The sequence below is a fragment of the Bos grunniens genome, chromosome 9 (genome assembly GCF_055505025.1).
Source record: "Bos grunniens cultivar Pamir isolate PY7600 chromosome 9, Bosgru_T2T1.0, whole genome shotgun sequence".
NCBI classification, from domain to species: Eukaryota; Metazoa; Chordata; class Mammalia; order Artiodactyla; family Bovidae; genus Bos; species Bos grunniens.
This window is the reverse complement of record NC_141173.1, coordinates 47,272,411-47,284,550: the sequence shown is the minus strand read 5'-3', so window position 1 is coordinate 47,284,550 and position 12,140 is coordinate 47,272,411. Positions and strand designations below refer to the sequence as shown.

The 12,140-nt window shown below is 36.3% G+C and overlaps 1 protein-coding gene across 15 annotated transcripts in view; it reads right to left on the bottom strand.

Annotated features, from left to right (window-relative positions):
• LOC147365924 (uncharacterized) overlaps positions 1-12,140 on the bottom strand; it is an 851,918-nt gene that overhangs the window by 171,864 nt on the left and 667,914 nt on the right. For all 15 annotated transcript variants that reach the window (XR_015133034.1, XR_015133031.1, XR_015133030.1 and 12 more), the window contains one exon: positions 5,732-5,803. Coding sequence is in view for 6 of the 15 variants with exons in the window: in XM_086317574.1 (XP_086173700.1) it covers positions 5,732-5,762 (31 nt within the window). In the remaining 9 variants the exon portion in view is untranslated. The remainder of the gene's footprint in view (positions 1-5,731; positions 5,804-12,140) is intronic.

The following is a 12,140-nucleotide window of genomic DNA, read 5'->3' as shown; positions in this document are numbered from 1 at the left end:
CTTTCATGATGACATCAGATCTTCATGACTAACAAAAACTACTTTTGTAAAATGAGTGTTTAATGGTATTGAACTCCCTATTCACCAAAACCTTATATATTGAACTTCCCCCACTGCCATTTTGGAGCAGTCTCTCAGAGCTATCTGAGATGCTGCCTCCTGGGCTGCAGTCCTCATCTTGCCGCAGATAACACTTAACTCTCAATTCTCAAGTTGTACATCTTTTTAAGTTGACACTAGTGGTCTTGTGATTAGGAGTTTTCTATTTGCTACCAGATTTGGGGACATACTACCCATCTTACTTGACTTCCATTCAAGGAAACAAATAAAACTTGGCCTAGGCGCTTGTCTAACTCTATTCAGAGATCACAGGGGGGTGTTTATCCTTGTCCATGTCAGAAAAGTTGCTCCAATGGACTAGGGTCCAACTTTCCCCTAAATCAAATTTATATCACTCAGTGTTGAAGTGCAGTGTGTGCGTTTATATTTGTAGGTTCTAGGATATTTTACAATTATTTTTCAGCACATTCTGCTCACTCAGAGAAGAGTTATAGGTATATTTTCCTTGTCTTTAATTTAGGGCAATTTATATCCTATGGCTTGAGGTTTTGATATAAAATTATGCCATATAGATTTTTTAAAAGATAAGGTTTAAAAAAGGTCCATTTTTTAAATTGATTTCCAAGTGTCTTTAAAGGTGATAATTATAAATTTGTTTTTAAAATATCATTCTGTTGAGAAGCACAGTTCATATATTTTAGTGTGAGTTTTTTTAATTTAAAATTTTTTTATATAAGCTTACACGGCACAGCAAAATCTAAAGGAAAAGTACAGAGATTTCCCATCCATCCTCTTCCCCTACACATGCATCAGATCAGATCAGATGAGTCGACTCTTTGCGACCCCGTGAATCGCAGCACTCCAGGCCTCCCTGTCCATCACCAACTCCCGGAGTTCACCCAGACTCACGTCCATCGAGTCAGTGATGCCATCCAGCCATCTCATCCTCTGTCGTCCCCTTCTCCTCCTGCCCCCAATCCCTCCCAGCATCAGAGTCCTTTCCAATGAGTCAATTCTTCGCACGAGGTGGCCAAAGTACTGGAGTTTCAGCTTTAGCATCATTCCTTCCAAAGAAATCCCAGGGCTGATCTCCTTCAGAACGGACTGGTTGGATCTCCCTGCAGTCCAAGGGACTCTCAAGAGTCTTCTCCAACACCACAGTTCAAAAGCATCGATTCTTCAGCCCTCAGCCTTCCTCACAGTCCAACTCTCACATCTATACATGACCACAGGAAAAACCATAGCCTTGACTAGACGGACCTTTGTTGGCAAAGTAATGTCTCTGCTTTTGAATATGCTATCTAGGTTGGTCATAACTTTCCTTCCAAGGAGTAAGTGTCTTTTAATTTCATGGCTGCAGTCACCATCTGTAGTGATTTTGGAGCCCCCAAAAATAAAGTCTGACACTGTTTCCACTGTTTCCCCATCTATTTCCCATGAAGTGGTGGGACCAGATGCCATGATCTTCGTTTTCTGAATGTTGAGCGTTAAGCCAACTTTTTCACTCTCCACTTTCACTTTCATCAAGAGGCTTTTGAGTTCCTCTTCACTTTCTGCCATAAGGGTGGTGTCATCTGCATATCTGAGGTTATTGATATTTCTCCCGGCAATCTTGATTCCAGTTTGTGTTTCTTCCAGTCCAGGATTTCTCATGATGTACTCTGCATATAAGTTACATAAACAGGGTGACAATATACAGCCTTGATGAACTTCTTTTCCTATTTGGAACCAGTCTGTTTTTCCCTGTCCAGTTCCAACTGTTGCTTCCTGACCTGCGTACAAATTTCTCAAGAGGCAGATCAGGTGGTCTGGTATTCCCATCTCTTTCAGAATTTTCCACAGTTTATTGTGATCCACACAGTCAAAGGCTTTGGCATAGTCAATAAAGCAGAAATAGATGTTTTTCTGGAACTCTCTTGCTTTTTCTATGACCCAGTGGATGTTGGCAATTTGATCTCTGGTTCCTCTGCCTTTTCTAAAACCAGCTTGAACATCAGGCATAGTCTCCCCCATTAACAGCATCACTCAGCAGAATGGTATACTTGTAACCAAAGATGAAGCAACACTGATACATCATAATCACCCAAAGTCCATAGTTTCAGTTCAGTTCAGTCACTCAATCGCATCTGACTCTTTGCGACCCTGTGGACTGCAGCACACCAGGCTTCCCTGTCCATCACCAACTCTCGAAGCTTGCTCAAACTCATGCCCTTCAATCAGTGATGCCATCCAACGATCTTATCCTCTGTCGTCCCCTTCTCCTCTGGCCTTCAATCTTTCCCAGCATCAGGGTCTTTTCAAATGAGTCAGCTCTTTGCATCAGGTGGACAAAGTTTTGGCGTTTCAGCATCAACATCAGTCCTTCCAATGAATATTAGGACCGATTTCCCTTAGGATGGACTGGTTGGATCTCCTTGCTGTCCAAGGGACTCTCAAGAGTCTTTTTCAACACCACAGTTCAAAAGCATCAATTCTTTGCCGCTCAGTTTTCTTTACAGTCCAACTCTCACATCCACACATGACTACTGGAAAAATCATAGCTTTGACTTGACGGATCTTTGTTGGCAAAGTAATGTCTCTGCTTTTTAAATATGCTGTCTAGGTTGGTCAGAGCTTTTCTTCCAAGGAGCAAGCATCTTTTAATTTCATGGTTGCAGTCACATTCTGCAGTGATTTTGGGGACCCCAAAAATAAAATCTGCCACTGTTTCCAGTGTTTTCCCATCTATCTGCCATGAAGTGATGGGACCAGATGCCATGATCTTAGTTTTCTGAATGTTGAGTTTTAAGCCAACTTTGTCACTCTCCTCTTTCACATTCATCAAGAGGCTCTTTAATTCTTTGCTTTTTGCCATAAGGGTGATGCCATCTGCATATCTGAGGTTATTTATATTTCTCCCGGCAATCTTGATTCCAGCTTGTGCTTCCTCCAGCCCAGCATTTCACATGATGTACTCTGCATATAAGTTAAAATAGCCAGGTGACAATATGCAGCCTTGACATACTCCTTTCCCAATTTGGAACCAGTCTGTTGTTCCATGTTCAGTTCTAACTGTTGCTTCTTGACCTGCACACAGATTTCTCAGGAGGCAGGTCAGGTGGTCTGGTATTCCCATCACTTTAAGAATTTTCCACAGTTTGTTGTGATCCACACAGTCAAAGGCTTGGCAGACTCAGTAAAGCAGAAATAGATGTTTTTCTGGAACTCTCTTGCTTTTGCAATGATCCACTGGATGTTGGCAGTTTGATATCTGATTCCTCTGCCTTTTCTAAAGTTTACCTAAGACTTCACTGTTGGTGCATATTCTATGGGTTTGAACAAGTATATAATAACATATATCCATCATTTTATTATCATACAGAGGATTTTTTGCTGTGCTCTGTGCTCAGCCTATCCAACCATCTCTCAATCACCCCTGGCAACCTCTGATCTTTTCATCATCTCCAGAATTTTGCCTTTTTGTACCATACATCATAAAAACTAAAAGGAAATGATTTTCAAGTGCCAGTTATAGATTGTTATGTGATAACTAGCACAGAATAAAATGCTCTAAAAGTGACTGCAACTCTAAGAATAATCTACACATTTTGAGTCAACAAAAATTTGACCATGTTCTATGATCAAAAACCAATCTATGAATGAGCAAAATATTCACACCTAAATGATGTGGACTAGTATAAAGAATAATTAATTATAGTTAATATCATGCTTTTATACAAATTAGAAAATCCCAATGTTCTTCTAAGACTACAGAAGTTATAAGTAAAAAACTAAAACAGAAAAGCCAGACCTAAACTGGAAAAAATTACCCTGTGGAAGTTATATTTGAACTGTGTTTGCAAGAAGCCTAGGACATTTTTACCAATGGTACAGTCCCTACTACACTGTGGATGATGGATATATATTGCTACTTAGACTAATGAATTGATCAAAGAAATATATCACACACCCCAACCTCAATTATGTTATGACACAAAGAGGAAAGAGATAATATATATATGGCCTATGGGTGAACAGACAAAGCTGACTGCATTTGAAGCAACTATCCCATGTAGTGCAAAGCACACTCTTAGAATCCATATGCATGGTGTAAGACACAAAAGATAATAGACAAAAATACAAAACTTTGTTCTTACTTATTATCTAGCTATGCAATGGGCCATAAATATACATGGAACTCTTAAATGAAAATTTAATAATAATTCTAGGTAAAATGTATTCAAATTAACAATGTGTTAAATAAATGGCTTATAAATAATAAATCTGCTAAGAAGAGAACAGATCATGCTAAATCTAAAACAGATGGAGAAAAATTACTGCTGTATGATGGAGGAAAGCATGGATCTCAGAAGAGTAAATGCAAATCGTCAGTGACAAGGAAGATGAGAAGGAAAAATTTTGACTTTCTGAAAGCCTAAATGTGTAATTCAAGAAATATTAATATCAGTACCATTCAAAACTCAAGGAAATCAGAAAAACAAACAAAACTAAACAGAGTAGACTATTGGATATTCCATATACCCATACAAGAAATCCATTTCTATACTAGAACAAAGCATCTTCATTGAAAACAATGAATCATACAATAAATTCTAGAATTCAGGACTATTGGGACATCTTATAAAACCATATAAATAATAAGTTTCAATGTTTGTATTTTTACTAATGTTCAAGCTATGTATTTCAATTATTATTTTTTTTAAGATGGAAGACAAAGTGAGTTGTATCCTGCTTATCCCCTCCAGGCAATCAATTTTGAATGTTTTGCATTCATTTTTATCTTAAAGTCATATAAACCTTTTTTCCTACATCCAATCTCTTCATGAATGTACAGACACAGCAAAGAGTCTCTTATAGAAATGTCTTTTTTAAGGATGATGATTCTAGTAAAAATCTTTGACATTCAATTTGCTACAAAATTGTACACGGAGCTAATTACACGACCAATATTTTCTTCAATGTTTTCTTTACAATCTCATCAATATTTAAAACCAAGTAAATTTTCTAAATACGAAATGAAAAATCTCCACACCACTGCAGTGGTCTTCAAGAGGTATGCACAAAATTTTAATATATATGTCTTTCCTGCTATCCTCATCTTTTGCTAAATAAGAGTCAATACTGAATCCTCTAAATGTAATGTTAGTTCTATCATCACTGAAAACACAGTGCACATATAGAATGCTTTCTGTATTTGTTTGAATTAAACAAAAACATTTAAAGCACTAGAGCTCCTTTTCAGTGACATATACCTTTACAAAGTAAAATTTAATTAATAGAAATTGAATCTATTAAAGTAATACTTGGCTCTATTTGTCATTTTGTTTCTTTCTGCCATCTCTTTTAGATAATTTTTTAAATGACTATTGCTAGAGCATGCGTTCTTGCTACAATGACATGCACTAACTCTCTGTTGACCTGAACAGAGTATAAGTATTTACAAGTTTTGAGGACTATGTAGATTTCAAGACCAAACAGAATTTTTCACAGTATTAAAAAAACAAAACAAACACTTTCCTCTAGTGCCTACTAAACACTTCAAAGGAGTCTGTAAATGTTCCAAAGGGGTCTTGTCTTCTTAGTTTGAATTATTTTAGAAGTGGGACCTATGAACCTAGCTTTACATGATAGACAAATAAGGCACAATTTACAGTGAATATGTCTCGCTTACCTTCTCTATTATTTTGCCAGCTCAAAATCATCCAAGATGTGTCCAAAATACTGTATCAGCAAACACACTTTCCTAGAAAATCAAGAACACAACAATGCAATGAAAACACTATTGAACCAGGAATGGAAGACTTTGTTCTACTCTGCCCTAGGTTGGGGTCATGACTCTTGGCTTCTCCCTCATTTAATTACCTTGTATAGAAATCAAAAAGTAAATGCATGTGCCCTCATTTTTATGGACTGTTACAACAGTCACCTAAGAGAATATTTGGGGAGAAATTTATAAAGTGCAAGATGCTAAACAAATTAAAAATCTGAAAATCATTAATAGTGAAAAAAAATAAGTGAATTTCTGCTTGCTGGTAATGTGATCAATACTAGCAAGTTTTATCCTGCAGGTAAATCCTCAATACTTCCTAACTGTTTTCTATCCCCTCTCTTTTTAATAAAATTCAGCAGCCTATGCTATATGCAAATTAAATTCATGCTAGTACAAAACTTTTTAGAAATTCCACACATTAAAATACACAGGCCTTTCAAATCTCACACAGAAATTAGGTTTGGACAGCAACTCTGAGACCTATTACTCAATATTTATTGAGATAGACATGTGATTTAAAACTAAGATGAGAATAGAAAATACAATCATTATCCATCTATTTGGCATGTCTGTGAAAAGCTCTTATGACCTATTTCATCATACCTTTTCATTATGGTGTTTACTATGTTAATTGAAACTTTATCTTGGAGGTATATAAAAGATTCTTTAAGCACATAGCATAGACCAGATAAATCCTCTAAGACTGAGCATTTTAGAACCACTTTATGTTATAGGACAGAATTATCCAGGGGAACTCAGAGTAAATACAAATGGTGGCCACTGAAGGAGAACAGAAGTAATAATCACTCCTGCTTTTTTGATTTGACTATTTAGTTATTAATCAGGTCAATTAATTGATCAGGTCAAACAAATCAATTAATTTGTTTCTCTCCCGAGAAACAAAATATTCACTTTTAGAAAAGATAACTAGGTCCTAGAGGAGGGGAGATAAGTCAGGCACGCATTTCATCTGTAGGTACTATCACCTTGCTCTTGAAGTGAGAACAAAAATTTAAAAGATAAAGCCTTTTATTTTACAACTTAAGTCGTGGCTCAAATGCAAATATTTTTCTTTTCTAAAAAATAAATGGTAAATACATTTGGCTGAATTTATCACAATAAATTCAAAATTTTAAAAGTAAAACAGGAATAATATTTCTAAATTATGGCATTGGGACAAGACTACAGTATTTTCAGGTGAATATTTAATGTGTACAAGTGATGCTGACAAATGTATTTCTTCCTTAAAAGTGAGATTTCAGGGTAATGGATTTTTAAATAGGCAACTAATGTTTTTGACAAGCCTGAAATTTCTGGAAATGTTCTTGCATTCATTGGAACAAAATGATTTGGCATGAATCTTTGGGTCGTGATATTCATAAGTCTTTAGGAAAAAATTATGGAGCAACTTTTCTGTTATTTTTCAATGAGGTAAGTATTCTGAGGATAAACTTAACTAGTTGTGTCCTGTGTTGTACAGAATGAGTAAAATATAATTTGTATATTTACTCTTACTTTCAATGATTTTAATGGTTTACAAAAAGTCATATTTGTTTCAAAAATCTACTTCAAAATGCAGTCTATGTATGTATCCTTTTAGAAGAGCTACATAATAACCAAATATTAGAGAGCACATTTAATTATTTTGCCAGTTTGAAAATTGGCTAATAATTTCAGTCACCTGAAAGTGACTTGCCAACAGAATTCAGTGAAGCTTTACAAATTAGTGTTTCATAACTCTGTAGTGAATAAATAGCAACTGTTAAATTTCTTTTAAAATAACAGGTTACAGATTTAAGATTTATCTTATCTCTGAGGAAAATAATAAACATATAAGCTATTAACTTTTAAGACACATGGTTTGAGATCTTTATATCAGATCAAAAAAAGCAGCTTAGTCATAGCCTTTATATCATCAAATATAAAAACTGCACATACATACACATATAAACAAACACAATGTTTCTGTTTAACAGCTACTTATAAGAATAAAAAACAAAGTTCTGAACTTTGCTTCTAAGGAAATACAACAGCAGTCCTATTTTTCCATATTTTTTCAAATAGGTAAAATTTAGCATTTTCTATCTATCTCTAGTAGACATTAAGATTGATTTTACAGCAAAACTAAAAGCTGGTTCTTTGAGAAGATAAATAAAATAGACAAGCCATTAGCCAAACTCACCAAGAAAAAAAAAAAAAGGAGAAAAATCAAATCAACAAAATTAGAAAGGAAAATGGGATATCACAACAGACTACACAGAAATACAAAGGACCATAAGAGACTACTATCAGCAACTATATGCCAACCAAATGGACAACTTGGAAGAAATGGACAAATTCTTAGAAAAGTAAAACCTTCCAAAACTGAACCAGGAAGAAACAGAAAATCTTAACAGAACCATCACAAGCATGAAAATAGAAACTGTAATCAGAAATCTTCCAATAAACAAAAGCCCAGATGGCATCCCAGGTGAATTCTACCAAAAATTTAGAGAGAGCTAACGTCTATCCTAATCAAACTCTGCCAGAATATTGCAGAGGAAGGTAAACTCCCAAGCTCATTATATGAGGTCACCATCACTGTAATACCAAAACCAGACAAAGATGCCACAAAAAAAAAAAAAAAAAGAAAGAAAACTACTGGCCAATATCACTGATGAGCATAGATGCAAAAATCCTCAACAAAATTCTAGCAAATAGAATCCAATGACATATTAAAAAGATCATACATGATGACCAAGTGGGCTTATCCCAGGGATAGAAGGATTCTTTGATATTAACAAACCAATCAATGTGATACACCATATTAACAAACTGAAGGATAAAAACCATATGGTTATCTCAATAGATGCAGAGAAAGCCTTTGACAAAATTCAACATTCACTTATGATAAAAAACTCCCCAGTAAACAGGCATAGAAGGAACATACCTCAACATAACAAAAGCCATATATGATAAATTCACAGCAAACATTACCTCAGTGGTGAAAAATTGAAAGCATTTCCCCTAAAGTCAGGAAAAAGACAAGAGTGCCCACTCTCACCACTACTACTCAACATAGTTTTGGAAGTTTTAGCCACAGCAATTAGAAAAAAAAAAAAAAGAAATAAAAGGAATCCAGATTGGAAAAGAAGAAGTAAAACTCTCACTGTTTGCAGAGGACATGATCCTCTACATAGAAAACCCTAAAGACACCACCAGAAAATCACTAGAGCTAATTAATGAATATAGTAAAGTTGCAGCATACAAAATTAACACACAGAAATTCCTTGAATTCCTATACACTAACAATGAGAAAACAGAAAGAAAAATTAAAGAAACAATCCCATTCACCAGTGCAACAAAAAGAATAAAATAATTAGGAAAATATCTACTTAAAGAAAGAAAAGACCTATATATAGAAAACTATAAAACACTGGTGAAAGAAATCAGTTCAGTTCAGTTCAGTCGCTCAGTCATGTCCGACTCCTTGCGACTCCATGAATCACAGTACGCCAGGCCTCCCTGTCCATCACCAACTCCTGGAGTTCACTCAGATTCATGTCCATTGAGTCAGTGATGCCATCCAGCCATCTCATCCTCTGTCATCCCCTTCTCCTCCTGCCCCAAACCCTCCCAGCATCAGAGTCTTTTTCAATGAATCAACTATTCTCATGAGGTGGCCAAAGTACTGGAGTTTCAGCTTTAGTATCATTCCTTCCAAAGAAATCCCAGGGCTGATCTCCTTCAGAATGGACTGGTTGGATCTCTTTGCAGTCCAAGGGACTCTCAAGAGTCTTCTCCAACACCACACTTCAAAAGCATCAATTCTTCAGCACTCAGCGTTCTTCACAGTCCAACTCTCACATCCATACATGACCACAGGAAAAACCATAGCCTTGACTAGACAGACCTTTGTTAGCAAAGTAATGTCTCTGCTTTTGAACATGCTACCTAGGTTGGACATAACTTTCCTTCCAAGGAGTAAGCGTCTTTTAATTTCATGGCTGCAGTCACCATCTGCAGTGATTTTGGAGCCCAGAAAAATAAAGTCTGACAATGTTTCCACTGTTTCCCCATCGATCTGCCATGAAGTGATGGGACCAGATGCCATGATCTTCGTTTTCTGAATATTGAGCTTTAAGCCAACTTTTTACTCTCCTCTTTCACTTTCACCAAGAGGCTTTTTAGTTCCTCTTCAGTTTCTGGCATAAGGGTGGTGTCATCTGCATATCTGAGGTTATTTATATTTCTCCCAGCAATCTTTATTCCAGCTTGTGCTTCTTCCAGCCCAGCGTTTCTCATGATGTACTCTGCATATAAGTTAAATAAGCTGTGTGACAATATACAGCCTTGACGTACTCCTTTTCCTATTTGGAACCAGTCTGTTGTTCCATGTCCAGTTCTAACTGTTGCTTCCTGACCTGCATACAGATTTCTCAAGAGGCAGGTCAGGTGGTCTGGTATTTCTATCTCTTTCAGAATTTTCCACAGTTTATTGTGATCCACACAGTCAAAGGCTTTGGCATAGTCAATAAAGTGGAAATAGATGTTTTTCTGGAACTCTCTTGCTTTTTCCATGATCCAGCGGATGTTGGCAATTTGATCTCTGGTTCCTCTGCCTTTTCTAAAACCCGCTTGAACATCTGGAAGTTCATGGTTCGTGTATTGCTGAAGCCTGGCTTGGAGAATTTTGAGCATTACTTTACTAGCGTGTGAGATGAGTGCAATTGTGCAGTAGTTTGAGCATTCTTTGGCATTGCCTTTCTTTGGGATTGGAATGAAATCTGATCTTTTCCAGTCCTGTGGCCACTGCTGAGTTTCCAAATTTGCTGACATATTGAGTGCAGCACTTTCACAGCATCATCTTTCAGGATTTTAAATAGCTCAACTGGAATTCTGTCATCTCCACTAGCTTTGTTCGTAGTGATGGTTTCTAAGGCCCACTTGACTTCATATTCCAGGATGTCTGGCTCTAGGTCAGTGATCATATCATCGTGTTTATCTGGGTCGTGAAGATCTTCCTTTGTACAGTTCTTCTGTGTATTTGCCACCTCTTGTTAATATCTTCTACTTCTGTTAGGTCTGTACCATTTCTTTCCTTTATTGAGCCCATCTTTGCAAAAGGACACAAAGAGATGGAGAAATATACCATGTTCAAGGATTGAAAGAATCAATATAGTGAAAATGAGTATACTACCCAAAGCAATCTATAGATTCAATGCAATCCCTATCAAGCTATCAACGGTATTTTTCACAGAACTAGAACAAATAATTTCACAAAATGTATAGAAATACAAAAAAAAAAAAAAACCTTGAATAGCCAAAGCAATCTTAAGAAAGAAAAATGGAACTGGAGGTATCAACCTGCCTGACTTCAGGCTCTACTACAAAGCCACAGTCATCAAGACAGTATGGTACTGGCACAAAGACAGAAATATAGATCAATGGAACAAAATAGAAAGCCCAGAGATAAATCCACACACCTATGGACAGCTTATCTTTGACAAAGGAGGCAAGAACATACAATGGAAAAACGACAATCTCTTTAACAAGTGGTGTTGGGGAAACTGGTCAAACAACTGTAAAAGAATGAAACTAGAACACTTTCTAACATACACAAAAATAAACTCAAAATGGAGTAAAGATCTAAATGTAAGACCAGAAACTATAAAAACTTCTAGAGGAAAACATAGGCAAAACACTCTCTGACATATCACAGGCAAGATCCTCTATGACCCACTTCCCAGAGTAATGGAAATAAAAGCAAAAATAAACAAATGGGACCTAATTAAATTAAAAGCTTCTGCACAACAAAGGAAACTATAAGCAAGGTGAAAATACAGCCTTCAGAGTGGGAGAAAATAATAGCAAATGAAACGATAGACAAAGAATTAATCTCAAAAATACAGAAGCAGCTCATGTAGCTCAATATCAGAAAAATGAATGATCCAATAAAAAAAAATGGGCCTAAGAATTAAACAGACAGTTCTAAAGAAGACATACAGATGGCTAACAAACACATCAAAAAATTCTCAACATCACTCACTCATCATCAGAGAAATGCAAATCAAAACCACTATGAGGTACTATCTTACAGCAGTCAGAATGGCTGCTATCAAAAAGTTTACAAACAATAAATGCTGGAGAGGGTGCAGAGAAAAGGGAACCCTCTTACACTATTGGTGGGAATGCACACTAGTACAGCCACTATGGAGAACAGTGTGGAGATTCCTTAAAAAACTGGAAATAGAACTGCCATATGACCCAGCAATCCCACTGCGGGGCACACACACTGAAGAAACCAGAATTGAAAGAGACATGTGTACCT